Source organism: Anolis carolinensis, chromosome 1 (assembly GCF_035594765.1).
Source record: "Anolis carolinensis isolate JA03-04 chromosome 1, rAnoCar3.1.pri, whole genome shotgun sequence".
Taxonomy (NCBI): Eukaryota; Metazoa; Chordata; class Lepidosauria; order Squamata; family Dactyloidae; genus Anolis; species Anolis carolinensis.
The window spans coordinates 292,915,955-292,928,942 of NC_085841.1; the positions used below are offsets into that span (position 1 = coordinate 292,915,955).

General features: G+C 40.1%; 1 protein-coding gene across 2 annotated transcripts in view; it reads left to right on the forward strand.

The window, feature by feature from the left end:
- The window catches only part of trim44 (tripartite motif containing 44), a 177,485-nt gene extending 164,831 nt beyond the window's left edge, over positions 1-12,654 (forward strand). For both annotated transcript variants that reach the window (XR_010001994.1, XM_008105909.3), the window contains 2 exons: positions 6,367-6,484; positions 11,116-12,654. Coding sequence is in view for 1 of the 2 variants with exons in the window: in XM_008105909.3 (XP_008104116.2) it covers positions 6,367-6,454 (88 nt within the window). In the remaining variant the exon portion in view is untranslated. The remainder of the gene's footprint in view (positions 1-6,366; positions 6,485-11,115) is intronic.
- The last annotated feature ends 334 nt before the right edge of the window (positions 12,655-12,988 follow it).

Consider the following 12,988-nt stretch of genomic DNA (forward strand, 5'->3'; position numbering starts at 1 on the left):
TCAAGGCAGCCCCTGAATTGCCTCTCCTGAAGGCTTTCAATAGAAGCAATTCACCTTTGGAGGAAGTAGAAAAAGGGTAATATCTGAAGTCTGGAGGATTTGTGACCCATTAAAACAGGTGTGTGTTGGGAGGGGGGGATACCAATGCCCCTGGACTGCTGTTTGTATGTCCTTTGTATAGACATAATCGAAAACTCAGAAGTGCATACTTGTGTTCAACTTGCATGTATGTTTGATACAATTCATTATACAGGGGAGAAGACAATTAATGGAATAAAGTAGGCTCCAAATGAACTCCCAAATGGATTACAAGAAATCTTCTGTGGGCTTCTTTTAATCCATGAACTGTGATATCATTGTTCTATATGTTATACTGTACCATAGTCATTTTTCCCCCTGGGGAATCCACAGCACCTCTGTATGTGGCTTCCATGAGAAAAGAGAATGGCTGTTGCAAGAAATTCATCTTCTAGGATGGAAATACCATAGATAAAAATAGAACTCAGGATATTGAGTTAGATAGGACCTGGCTCTTATCTGATAAACTCTTACAGTCTAAAGTAACTATAATATTCCTATGCCCACAGGTGCCTCAAGGATATTGGTTTTGTTTACCATATATTACTAATAACTTGTGCAGGGTGAATTTAGTAACAGAGGATTTTAGGATTCTGTATTTTCTAACATTTTTATTTCTATAGTGAAGTATCTGTGCTAAAACACATAACGGCATAGAGTAGGTAATCATCTGACCCTGAAGACCCTTAGCACTAGTAGTTGTCATTGAAAAACATATTCCTCTCCCTTGCTACCTTTAATTTTTACTTTTCCTTAAAATGTTTGCCTTTGTGCAAATCTTTTTTGTGATTCCTAAATAATGCCTATTTTAAAGGCTTCCCTTTGCCCAGCAAGGTTAATCTTTCAAGGAATTTCTAATGTTTCAGTGAGCTAGTGGCTTGCAAGCAGTAGTATAAAGATGTGCATATGGCCATCTGGTCTGCCTTTATTAAACCTTAGGATCGATGCTGAATAAGCTGTTTATGTTGCAGCTTATCATATGCAAGAGGCTATTCCTTCTCCATCTCTCCATCCTCACTCTTTTGACTGTGCTTTCAATTCCCCATTTCCTCTGTTTTCAATATGTTAGAACCTTTGTGATAATAATGGTTTTAAAGGGCCCATGTACAGTTTTGGCATGGTTACCTAAAACTTTAGGACCGTAAAAAAATGGAAACTTATCTCCCAACTTCAAATAAAAGCAAAATGGGGAAAGGGGCAATACTGCATATGCCAAAAAATAGAGGAAAAAGATTGACGAGTGTGATGCTGAGAAACGTGAGCAGGATAATTTGCGTAATGGGAAACCATTACCATTATGTGTGAAATGGCAATTATGTGATCTTCACAGGACAACATAATTTGTTCACAGAACAATTTAATTCAGGTTTAATGGACATCTATGGAAACCTCCTGTATTTGACCTTACCCGCACATTCAGAGATAACAGAAATCTCATGTTGTCACTTTAAAGTTATCACAGTTTATCACAATGTCCACACTTTCAAAATAGTTGGTTTGCTTAAACTCTAAATACTGGGGGAAATCTAGGATCTGAAATCAGTCTTTACTTTGGTCTTATTCAGAAACTGTAGTTTAAACCATACTTCCTTGTATTTTGATATTATGGGGAACTGTGGTTAGTTTAAAAGTGAGAACGTTTGATATTCTCATCTGATAAGTGAAAGAGGAGGGCAGAAGGAGAAGTATGCAAAGCCTAGAGCTCACAGTATTTGTATAGTGCAAAGAAGCTATAGCTCAAGACTAGAACACATGTTTTGGATGCAAAAGTTCCCAGTTTAAATCCCTGTCACCTTTAGTTAAAAAGATCAAATAGTAGGCAATAGTGAATCCTTGTGCCAATTAATCCCAGCTGGTCAGACTAGGGGAAATTGTTCTAAGCAGATACATAGTTTAATTTTATGTAAGGCAATTTCTATTCCTCTAACCATGATTTTCTATTAGATGTTAATTTTTCTTTTTATTAAGGAATGCCCAACCTTGTTTAGAAAGAGATAGTTCAGAAAGCTATAAATCAAGATGGTTACATTAACATTTATTCAGGGTTTTAAAGAATTCTTTAAGTAAAGAACTAAACTGAAATTTTTGTGAAGCTAGTGGGACTGACTTATTTAAGAATAGTGTATAAAACTCTGCATAATACACAGTCAAACCAATGCACTAGGAAACGAGGAAATCTGTTCATCTCTGTGAAGCAGCTGGCAGTTCTCAGTCTAACTTGAGGATCTGCTAATATTTAAGCCAGGGGGTGTTTTTAGCATTAGCAGTAAGCAGTTTTATTCCTCTCCCATTGAGGCATGTGGATGTTGTAGTATAGAGGAGATTCAAATGCATGTACTGATTTGCAGCTAGCTACTAATTTACTGTATTTATTCATTTTGGAACAGTGTGTATCCATTTACTTATAGCTAAGAATTTGATCCTGCCTGCAGTTGTCATGCCTAATGTGATGTTGACCATACCCTTTTAAGCATGCCTGTTGTACTCTGTTGTACTCTGAGATCAAGAAAAGGTGGCAAGAATATACAGAAGATCTGTATAGGAAGGATAATAATATAGAGAATAGCTTTGACGGTGTGGTGAGTGAATTAGAACCAGACATCCTGAGGAGCGAGGTTGAATGGGCCTTAAGAAGCACTGCTAACAACAAGGCAGCAGGAGACGATGGGATCCCAGCTGAACTGTTTAAAATTTTGAAAGATGATGCTGTCAAGGTGACACATGCCATATGCCATCAAATATGGAAAACACAAGAATGGCCATCAGATTGGAAAAAATCAATGTACATCCCCATACCAAAAAAGGGAAATGCTAAAGAATGTTCAAACTTCCGTACAGTGGCACTTATTTCATATGCCAGTAAGGTAATGCTCAAGATCCTGCAAGGCAGACTCCAGCAATACATGGAGCGAGAGATGCCAGATGTCCAAGCTGGGTTTAGAAAAGGCAGAGGAACAAGAGGCCAAATTGCCAATATCTACTGGATAATGGAGGAAGCCAAGGAGTTTCAGAAAAACATCTACTTCTGTTTTATTGACTATTCTAAAGCCTTTGACTATGTGGACCATAACAAACTGTGGCATGTGCTTGGTGGTATGGGGATACCAAGTCACCTTGTCTGTCTCCTGAGAAATCTGTATAAAGACCAAGTAGCCACAGTAAGAACAGACCACAGAACAACAGACTGGTTCAAGATTGGGAAAGGAGTACAGCAGGGCTGCATACTTTCACCCTACCTATTCAACTTGTACGCAGAACACATCATGCGACGTGCGGGACTTGACAAATCCAAGGCTGGAGTTAAAATTTCTAGAAGAAACATTAACCACCTTAGGTATGCAGATGATACCACTCTGATGGCTGAAAGTGAGGAGGAGCTGAGGAGCCTTATCACCAAGGTGAAAGATGAAAGTGCAAAAGCCGGGCTGCAGTTAAACATCAAGAAAACCAAGATCATGGCAACCAGACCGATTGACAACTGGCAAATAGAAGGAGAAAACGTGGAGGCAGTGACAGACTTTATATTTCTAGGTGCGAAGATCACTGCAGATGCACACTGCAACCAGGAAATCAGAAGACGTCTACTTCTTGGGAGGAGAGCAATGGCCAACCTCGATAAAATACTGAAGAGCAGAGACATCACACTGGCAACAAATGTCCGCATAGTGAAAGCAATGGTATTCCCCATAGTAACCTATGGCTGCGAGAGCTGGACCATGAGGAAGGCTGAGCAAAGGAAGATAGATGCTTTTGAATTTTGGTGCTGGAGGAAAATCCTGAGAGTGCCTTGGACCGCAAGAAGATCCAACCAGTCCATCCTCCAGGAAATAATCCCCGACAGCTCACTGGAGGGAAGGATATTAGAGGCAAAGTTGAAGTATTTTGGCCACATCATGAGAAGACAGGAAAGCTTGGAGAAGATCATGATCAGGGCCGGCCCTAGGTAATTTTCAAGTGTAAGCAAGCAGTATTTTTGGCGACCCCCCCCCCCCCCCCCGGACAAACCAATCACTGAAAAATAAAAGGTAGAGATGAAGAGAACACACACACACGTGGCACATATGGTCCCTGCATATGTGTTTGTCTATATATATGTATCTTATATATACATACACATACACACAATGTGGAAAATATGTGGCAAGGTAGATAGATAGGTAGGGAGCCACAGCAGAAGAACCTTCCCTGGAGCAAGGCCTAATAATAATAATAATAATAATAATAATCATCATCATCATCATCATCATCCCAACAAAGGATTCCCCCAGGCAGGAAGCAGCCAAGCAATTGAAACATTTATAGCTGTCTCCAACAGACAAGAGTTCTTTATTTCTCCTACCCTGGACTTTCCGCAGATATATAAACCCCACTTGATTGGTTTCCAACCTCTAAGGATGCCTGCCATAGATGCAGGCGAAATATCAGGAGACCCACTTGTCTTTACTGTATTACACAAATGTAATGTGCATCTCAATTTTGGAATAGTCATTTAGGCAAACAGGTGTGTCTGAGATGGATGTAAATATGGTAGTTTTAGCCTTCTTACTCAGATAGAAGCTTGAATAGGCCTACAGTAACTAGGCTTTGGCATTTTAAAGAATATTCTCAGCATGATAACTATAGTCCTTGTCCTCTGCTGAGCATGAGAATGATGAGCAGACTTTTTTTTCAACCTCTGACAACTCTGATAGCAAGGCTGGGGTGATTTACTTGAAGTGGGGACAAACTTAGTAGATGTGGGTGAAACGTCAGTATTTTAAAAACTCTAAAATCACGACAGTAAATGAACACCACTCAGAAAACAAAGGAATTCCAGACAGGAAACAATCGGGGCCAGCTAACACCTCTCAACAAAAGATTACCCCAGGCAGAAAGCAGCCAGGCTTTGAAGCTGCAAGACTATTTAATGCTAATCAAGGTACCTCAGACAAGAGTTCTTTTTCCAGCCCTGAACATTCCACAGATATTTAAACCCCACTTGCCTATTTTCCAAGAGACCTCACAACCACTGAGAGAAGAACCCCACTTGCTTTGTTTCCAACAGACCTCGCAACCACTGAGGGTGCCTGCCATAGATGCAGGCGAAACGTCAGAAGAGAATGCTTCTGGAACATAGATATAAACTCACAGAGAGACTGGGGAAACGGCCAATGAATGTCCCTGCAGTAGAAAGGAGATGAGGAAGGAGGAAGAAAGAAGGAAGGAAGGAAGGAAGGAAGGAAGGAAGGAAGGAAGGAAGGAAGGAAGGAAGGAAGGAAGGAAGGAAAGGAGGGGAAAGAGGAAGAAGGCCAGAAGGGGAGAGGAGGGAGAAGAAGGAGGGAGGGAGGAAGAAGAGGGAGGGCGCCAGGAGATCCTCAATCAGGGCAAGCTAACAACTCCCAACAAAGGATTACCCCAGGCAAAAAGCAGCCAGGCTTTGAAGCTGAAGGATATTTAATGCTAATAAAGGTGCCCATTTGCAGCATTCACATGTGCCTCAGACAAGAGTTCTTTTTCCCACCCTGAACATTCCATAGATATATAAACCCCACTTGCTTGTTTCCAACAGACCTCGCAACCACTGAGAGTGCCTGCCATAGATGCAGGTATAAGGTCAGGAGAGAATGCTTCTGGAACATGGCCAGACAGCCCATGAGAACCGCCATCTTGATTGGGCTGCGGAGGGGGCGGGGCTGAAGGGCACTTCCAAGGCACTCCTTCGGAAGTAGGGGGTGTGGTCTCCTGGGAGGTGCGTGCCCTCCGTGGCCTTAGGCCCCTCCCCCTCCGCAGCCTCAAAGCCTTGCTGCAAGGCAGAAAGGGAGAGCAGGTAAAAGCAGAAGGAGGGGGGGGAAGAGGGAGAAGAGGGAGGGCGCTTTTGAGCGATGGTGCGCAGTGCATTATAATTAGGCTTCCACAGCGCCCCCTTCCACCTGCGCCCGAAGCCGCCGCTTCAGCCGCTTTAGCGTTAGACCGGCCCTGATCATGATGCTGGGGAAAATGGAAGGAAAAAGGAAGAGAGGCCAACCAAGGGCGAGATGGATGGACGGTATCCTTGAAGTGACTGGCTCGACCTTGAAGGAGCTGGGGGCAGCGACGGCCGACAGGGAGCTCTGACGTGGACTGGTCCATGAGGTCACGAAGAGTCGAAACCGACTGAACGAGTAAAGAAGAAGAAGAAAAACTTGTACTCTATTAGCTTTATATTGATTTATGGTCACAACAGACCTTAACATCGCACCTCCTATCACAATCCACAAATTCACAAACTTAAAGACATCTGTGGTTAATCTAAATTTCTCTTTCATCTAGGCCTGACCAGATTCCTCCTCCCAATCTTCCCCAAAGAAACAGGAGAGACAGTGATGATGATCCATCATTGGCCAATGGACCTTGTTGAGCAGAGGGGAGTAGCAAGGACACCAAACAGGTATGTGATCTATAATACATGTCCATAATAGCTGTTGTGAATTTTTTTTGCCTTTTTGTTTAAAATCTGACATCAGATCTTACTCAGTCAAGAATCTTAGTGTGGATTGTCTTGAGCATGACATTAACTCTTACTGTACTACAACAACATCAAAACAACTCACAGAGTGTCAGTAAGATAAAATGAGGTGAGAACATATTGTGCTATGTTCTATGGTCAGAAAAAGAAATCCCACAGAAATGAGATAGCGAGTATAATTCACCTGATGGCCTTTGTGTTGTTAGAAAAAATATCTCAAATTCTCATTCTGGCATCTTAATTGAAAAGAGGACTGGATGGTTCATAAGCAACCAAGAGAAATGGAAAGCCACAAAAGATGCTAACTCATTTATTCTGTGCATTCTTGCAAGTAATGATTCTAATTTGTTTCATTGTGAGAGAGCTCAAGAGATCAAACCAGAACCACTTAAGGCTGGATCTACACTTATTTACTTGAACTCACTTCCCTCTGAAATCCATTGAAAATTTGGTTCCTACCATATATTTTTTAAGTTTAAAAACTCAATCAAGAAATTGTTTCTAATATGGTATACATATTTTTCAGATCAACTGCAGGACTAAACTGATACTTAGTTTTACACTAAAATATCACTGTTATATCTCAAAATGCCAGACAAATGCCTTTCTAAATGCCTTTGCTTCCTAGAAATCTGAGATCCCATGCATTTTAAGTGGCATGTCTAGTAGGTTTTTTTCCAAATTCCAGAGGGGATCTAAAAAGTGTCAGCGATTCTTGTAGTGCTGTTTTTTTCTGGGGGAAATGGAAGTGCATCCTTTACCAACCTATTTACAACAGCAAAACTGCTACTGAGAAATATTTCTTTACACTTTCACCCTGCTTGTACTCCTTGATACCGTCTATGTCTCAATAACACTAATGCAATAAAGTTGATTCATGTGCTGGGAAAAAAAATCAGCTAGGCCTGGCTGATCAGTAATATTTTAAAACCTCTTGGGATCCCGCCCCCCTTGCAGTAGTCAAAGGAAAGGGAACAATAAAGTCTTGCTTTGGGTTTAATTCCAGGAGAGGCCATGGATACAGTTCAAACTCTAGGAGGCTTGCTGTGGAGAACGTTTCACAAAGAGCACTTTGTTCCCTTTTGGGACAGATGCCACTGAATTAGTAGAGTTCATTTCTTAATTATTTCTCTTGGGTTGTGCCGTTTCCAGCTTGCTCCCCAGCACTTTCACACAGATACGCTTGGAATGGCACATGGGATGGAAAGCAGCTCCAAAGATTTGCTTTTTATGCATGGCGTGGCTTGCTTGTGTCATCGCTGAGCTCTTTCTTGTTTCTAGGATACCCGTGCATGGCCTTAATTTATGGAACTTGTTTTATGAGCTTTTTCATCCTCCTCCCCCTCCCATCACCTATGATGTATTCTAATTTTCCTGCTAAGTTTCTTTTCTTTCTTTTTTTTTCTTTTTTTTTGGCACCAAGGCCAACCATTAAGCATAAACTTGAAATAAACGTTAGTTAAAAAAAAGAAAGAAAAAAAGAAAAACAAGTTCCTGCTTACCAGACTGTGGTCTGGGGTACTGAAAGTCTGTATTATAAAGAATTATGTGGGATATTTAGTGAAAAACTCATTTAAAAAAAACCTTGTTGGTAAACGGGATGTCCTTAAAGATGATCAGTCCAAGAGGGAGAGAGGAAAAAAAATAGGAATCCAGACTACAGAGGTTTCATTAAAGTCTGCCCATTTTAATCCCGTAATAGCCTCTCCCCTTCCAACATGAAATTACTAATTACACCTTATAAAGCAAGCTAATGGTAGTTCCCGTAATTGCTAAATAAAACAAAAACCAACTCTTCTGCAACAGCATGTCAAGGGAGTATTTTCCTGACCTGCTATCAATCAGAGCAAATAATCTTTTTTAACTTTCTTCTCAGCAGGAATGATTGTAAATATGTCCTCTTGCATATTTTTGGCATTTTAATGTGTCATTTTGCAATGTGGAAAATAAAGCAGTACAAAACAAATAACAGAGCTTTCTTGATGCATGTGTTTCATTGAACCCATATGGGAAGGAGAAATTGAGAACCAAACCAAGGCATTTATATCCCTGTTGTGACAGAAAACAAGTTCCTTTAAAAAAGCAAACATATTATGATGGAATTGAAATAATATCAATTGCATTCATCCTTCCTTCCTTGTAAGAAGCATTTTATTAGAAAATATTATGTGTGAAATCGCATGTAGAATCTGAGCTGTTTTGTGTCATGGTTGCCTAGTTATATAGAATTGATTACTCTGGCCCCATCTACACTGACTATTTAATGCAGCTTTAAGATTATTTAAAACAGATGGCTACAAAAGGCACACCACCAGTGTATGCAGCAACGTGATTAAAAGGTTTATAGTGCATTAAGGTAATCTCAGAAAATTCCTTTAATGTGCTGCTACATACCCCAATGTATCCCAGATTGTGGAGCAAAATAATCCCTGCAGGATGTAAGCACATTATAGACACCTGCCTTCTCTGAAGCACTTTGTGGGATTAGGAAACCGGAATTCAGGGGTTGCCGAGAAATTTCCCAAAGGCATGGCTGGCTAGCTGGGGGCTAATTGATCCCCTCAGAAGGGTAATTGCTTCCACTCCTAATTACTTCTTTCCCTTTTTTTTCACCTTCTGTGCCTCAGAGCACAGATATGCATCTCCTCCTAAAATTGGGGTGGTGGGAGGGGAGACTCAGAATGGTTTGAGGTCAGATTCCGTGATTAATGCAATCACCCACCTGATCTCAAACCAGTTTCATACAAGTCAATCTAATCACTAGCACAGCAAAGCCAGTTCCTCCCAAACCGATCTAAGTGGTCTGTGTAGCTCTTAGTCTCTGACTGATCCTTAAAATGATGACCTGAAAGAAGATTCAGTCTTCTTTATGAATATAAAAAATCATTGACAGTGAAGTCCCACAACAAAGTTGAAACTAACAGATGAAGTGCCAACAGCCATAGTTCTTTTAAATAAAGAAACAATCCCAGTTCAGATGTCATATATTGGTTTGAACATTGGACTATGTTTCTGGAGACCAGAATTTGAAATCTTGTTCAGCCATGGAAACTGACTGGATTACCTTGGGAAAGTCACAAACTCTGAGTCTCAGGGGAAGGCAAAAGTGACCCCTTCTGAACAATGTTGCCAAGAAAACCACATGAAAGAGTCACCTTAGCATCACTGTAAGTCAGAAACGAGTTGAAGGCAAACAATAGCAACAGCATTATTGCTGGAGCTATCTCTCTTTTTTTAGTTGTGTAGGAAAAGATGCTGCAACTTGGCATCTACAACTGTCAGTCCTTCCCCTGAAGGTTGACTTAAATTTTAACAAGCTCTTTGTGTCAATCATCTCTAGAACATCTTTCAGAATACAGAAGACTTGGAAATGTTTTCATAGAGCTATCCATTGGTTAAAGTTTTCATTGCTGTCAAAGACATCTGCTGAGTTTTCTATCTTGCCTTGTTAAAAGGGTTAGATGGAGAGAGGAACGATAATGTAATACATTATTTAGCTTGAAATGGGGGAGGGATCTTGTTGCTCCCTAATGTCTTCCAACTGCATTTTCCATTTATTTCTGTTTGCCTTGAGTCATTGTTGGTCCACAGTTGTGCTTGGAATTAGATTGAAAGAATATAAGCAAGATAAGACGGTGGGAAGAGAAAGAGAGAGAGTATGATCTCATGATAGGAGTTTTAATAATTACTGTGGGAAATTGCCTTCTCTACACAGAGTTTGAAATACAGTTTTAAAAGAAGGAAAGACAATTTGGAAGATATGATCCTGAGGAATGCAAATTCTGAGCTTCAGCAGTTTCTTCTCTGAGTACAAGTAGAGTAAATACATATAGCAAGTTTTTCTAGGCAGTCCTCTTGCTATTTGTCTCAAGACCCATACTACTCTTACCAGGATGGCAGACATGATATATTAATAAACACATTATTGATAGATTTGACATTCTTTATGTTATTTCCAAGTAATCACCATGGTTGCGTTTATTAGTAGTGCTTTTTATGTACAGCTTCTGGGCTAAAGTAGAAGAGTACGGTATTTCCTTCAGCAAATTCACGTATTACAATAGTAAGTGAATTGCCATGAAAATAATAATCTGGGCTCAAAATATTGATACTGTGAACTGTTTAACTGGCATTGTCATCTGTGAACTCAATCATCTTCAAATCTGCATCTTAAATTTAATGAAAGAACGCTAGCGACAAACACCATGTGTCTGTATAATGACTTAGTAGGATGATATTTTTTACCATGTGTAATGAACAACTGTGTAGTTTTTCCCCCCTGCAGGTTATAATTATCCCAAGTTGCCAAGAAAGTTATTGCTATATTTGGATTATAATTTCTCTCCTGAATCCCATAAAGCAGTGGTTCTCAACCTGTGGGTCCCCAGGCCTACAACTCCCAGAAATCCCAGCCAGTGTACCAGCTATTAGGATTTCTGGGAGTTGAAGGCCAAACATCTGGGGATCCACAGGTTGAGAATCACTGCCATAAAGCCTCAATGGAAGACTTCCATTTTTGCCATTACTCATTGGAATTCTCCTTTCATTTGCAGAAGGATGCCTCTACATTCACAGTCCAGGTGGTGAAGATCTCTTGTGGTCTTGGAAAGACTATAAGTCCTGAATCTGTAACAGAAACAGTCAATTACCTTTGCCTTTTTAGCACCTTCTGTATGTTAAGATTGTCCTCCTTCTACCAGGTACATCATTTGCAAACACATCTTCATGCTTAATGGGATTTGCTGATCAGTCATGTTCTTTCTAAAGTCATATTCCAAAAAAAAAAAAACAAGGCTGAAAATATGCAGTTTGTAATCATAATAAAAATGACTTATAATAAAGGTGGAAATCCAGCTGGAAAAGCTTTGCTAGTATGAGGGTTCCAAGGACTTTATTTTAATAATTCAATGCAGCTGAAATGATAGGGAATAAAATTGTAATTTACAGTTCTTTTCTTAAAGGGTATTTGACATTCATCATTACCTTCCTTATCTTGTATTTTGTTTTTGTAGCTGCTGTTTAATTGCATTTAGAATGATGCTTATCTCTGATCTACAACAGAATCAAGAGACATGTATCAAGATGCTCACAAATGGCTGTTTCTAGATAGAATTCCTCCTTTGACCAAATCTTGCCCCCCAGAAAACTGTTAATAGGTTCACCTAATGGTTACCCAAAGTCAGAAATGACTTGAAAGGTGCACCACAACAATACAAATGTTTGCGAGTTCCTGGTTCAGATTTTTTAATTCTAAGTACATTCATCTTTCCAGATATGCAGGCTCCAGATTTGCAAATGTAATATACATAGCACAGTACACAACATAAATAGTGAACAAATGAGAGAGAGGTGAGTCTGGCAAGAGAAACAAGTCTGGCAAAAAAAAAAAAAAAACTAGGCATGAATCCACATTTTTCTCCATTTCACAAATCCTTGGTCTCTCTCCAACCTTACAACTTTCTCTAACCTTGTGTTTCATTCATTTGTCACTTTATATGAGACCTGATCATCTGCAGATTTTTGGATCCATTGGGGAACCTGAAACCAATCTCCTGCAGATACAGAGGGCTGACTGTAGTGTCCTGAAAGTCTTAAGTGTACGCATAGGCTGAAATGCATGTGGATTTCCTACTAATAAACACACAGCCCCTTTTTGAGCAACTTAAGATGTGTTTCCTTTTTCTCTTGTGGCTCCACTGGATGCTCCCCAGGTTTTGCTTCTTCAGCTGTTCAGTAATTTGCTCTCCCATTATCTGAGCATCACAGTTGAGTGGAGATCTCTCTTCTAGGTAAACAGTGGGTTAATGAGGTGTTGGGTTCCAAAAATCCCAGGTGGGCATGCAGCAAAGGGAGAACAAAGAGAGTCAAAGGGGCTAACTTAAAGAAAAGGTTGGCTTTGCTGAACCACAAAGACTAGACTCCCAATATCCTTCTCCCATGAACATCAGATATCGATGAACAGCCACTTGTTATCATGAGTAGCATAGAAATATTGATCTAGTTTGCATTGAGGAATTGCAGTCAGCCCTCCATATCCACAGATTCTGCATCCATGCATTTAATAATCTATGACTTGAAAATATTCCCCCCCCCCCAAAAAAAAACCCTAGAGGTAAACCCTGATTTTTCCATTTTGTATAAGGGATACCATTTTACTACATTATGGTTTATAATGAGACTTGAGCATCCACAGACTTTAGTATCCACGTGGCATCCTGGAATCAAACCCCAGTGGATACCAAAGTCCCACTATGTGTTTCTTTTAACATTTGTAACTTTTCCATGTGAGCCTGAAGGAAGGGCCTTCCTGTAAAATATGCCTTTTTTCCTAATACAGATTTCTTGTTTGGAATAAAAACCTTTCCTTTTTAAAAAATTTCCTGCGTTCCATATTCTTTTGAGTGCCTTCACTTGTATTATCAACTA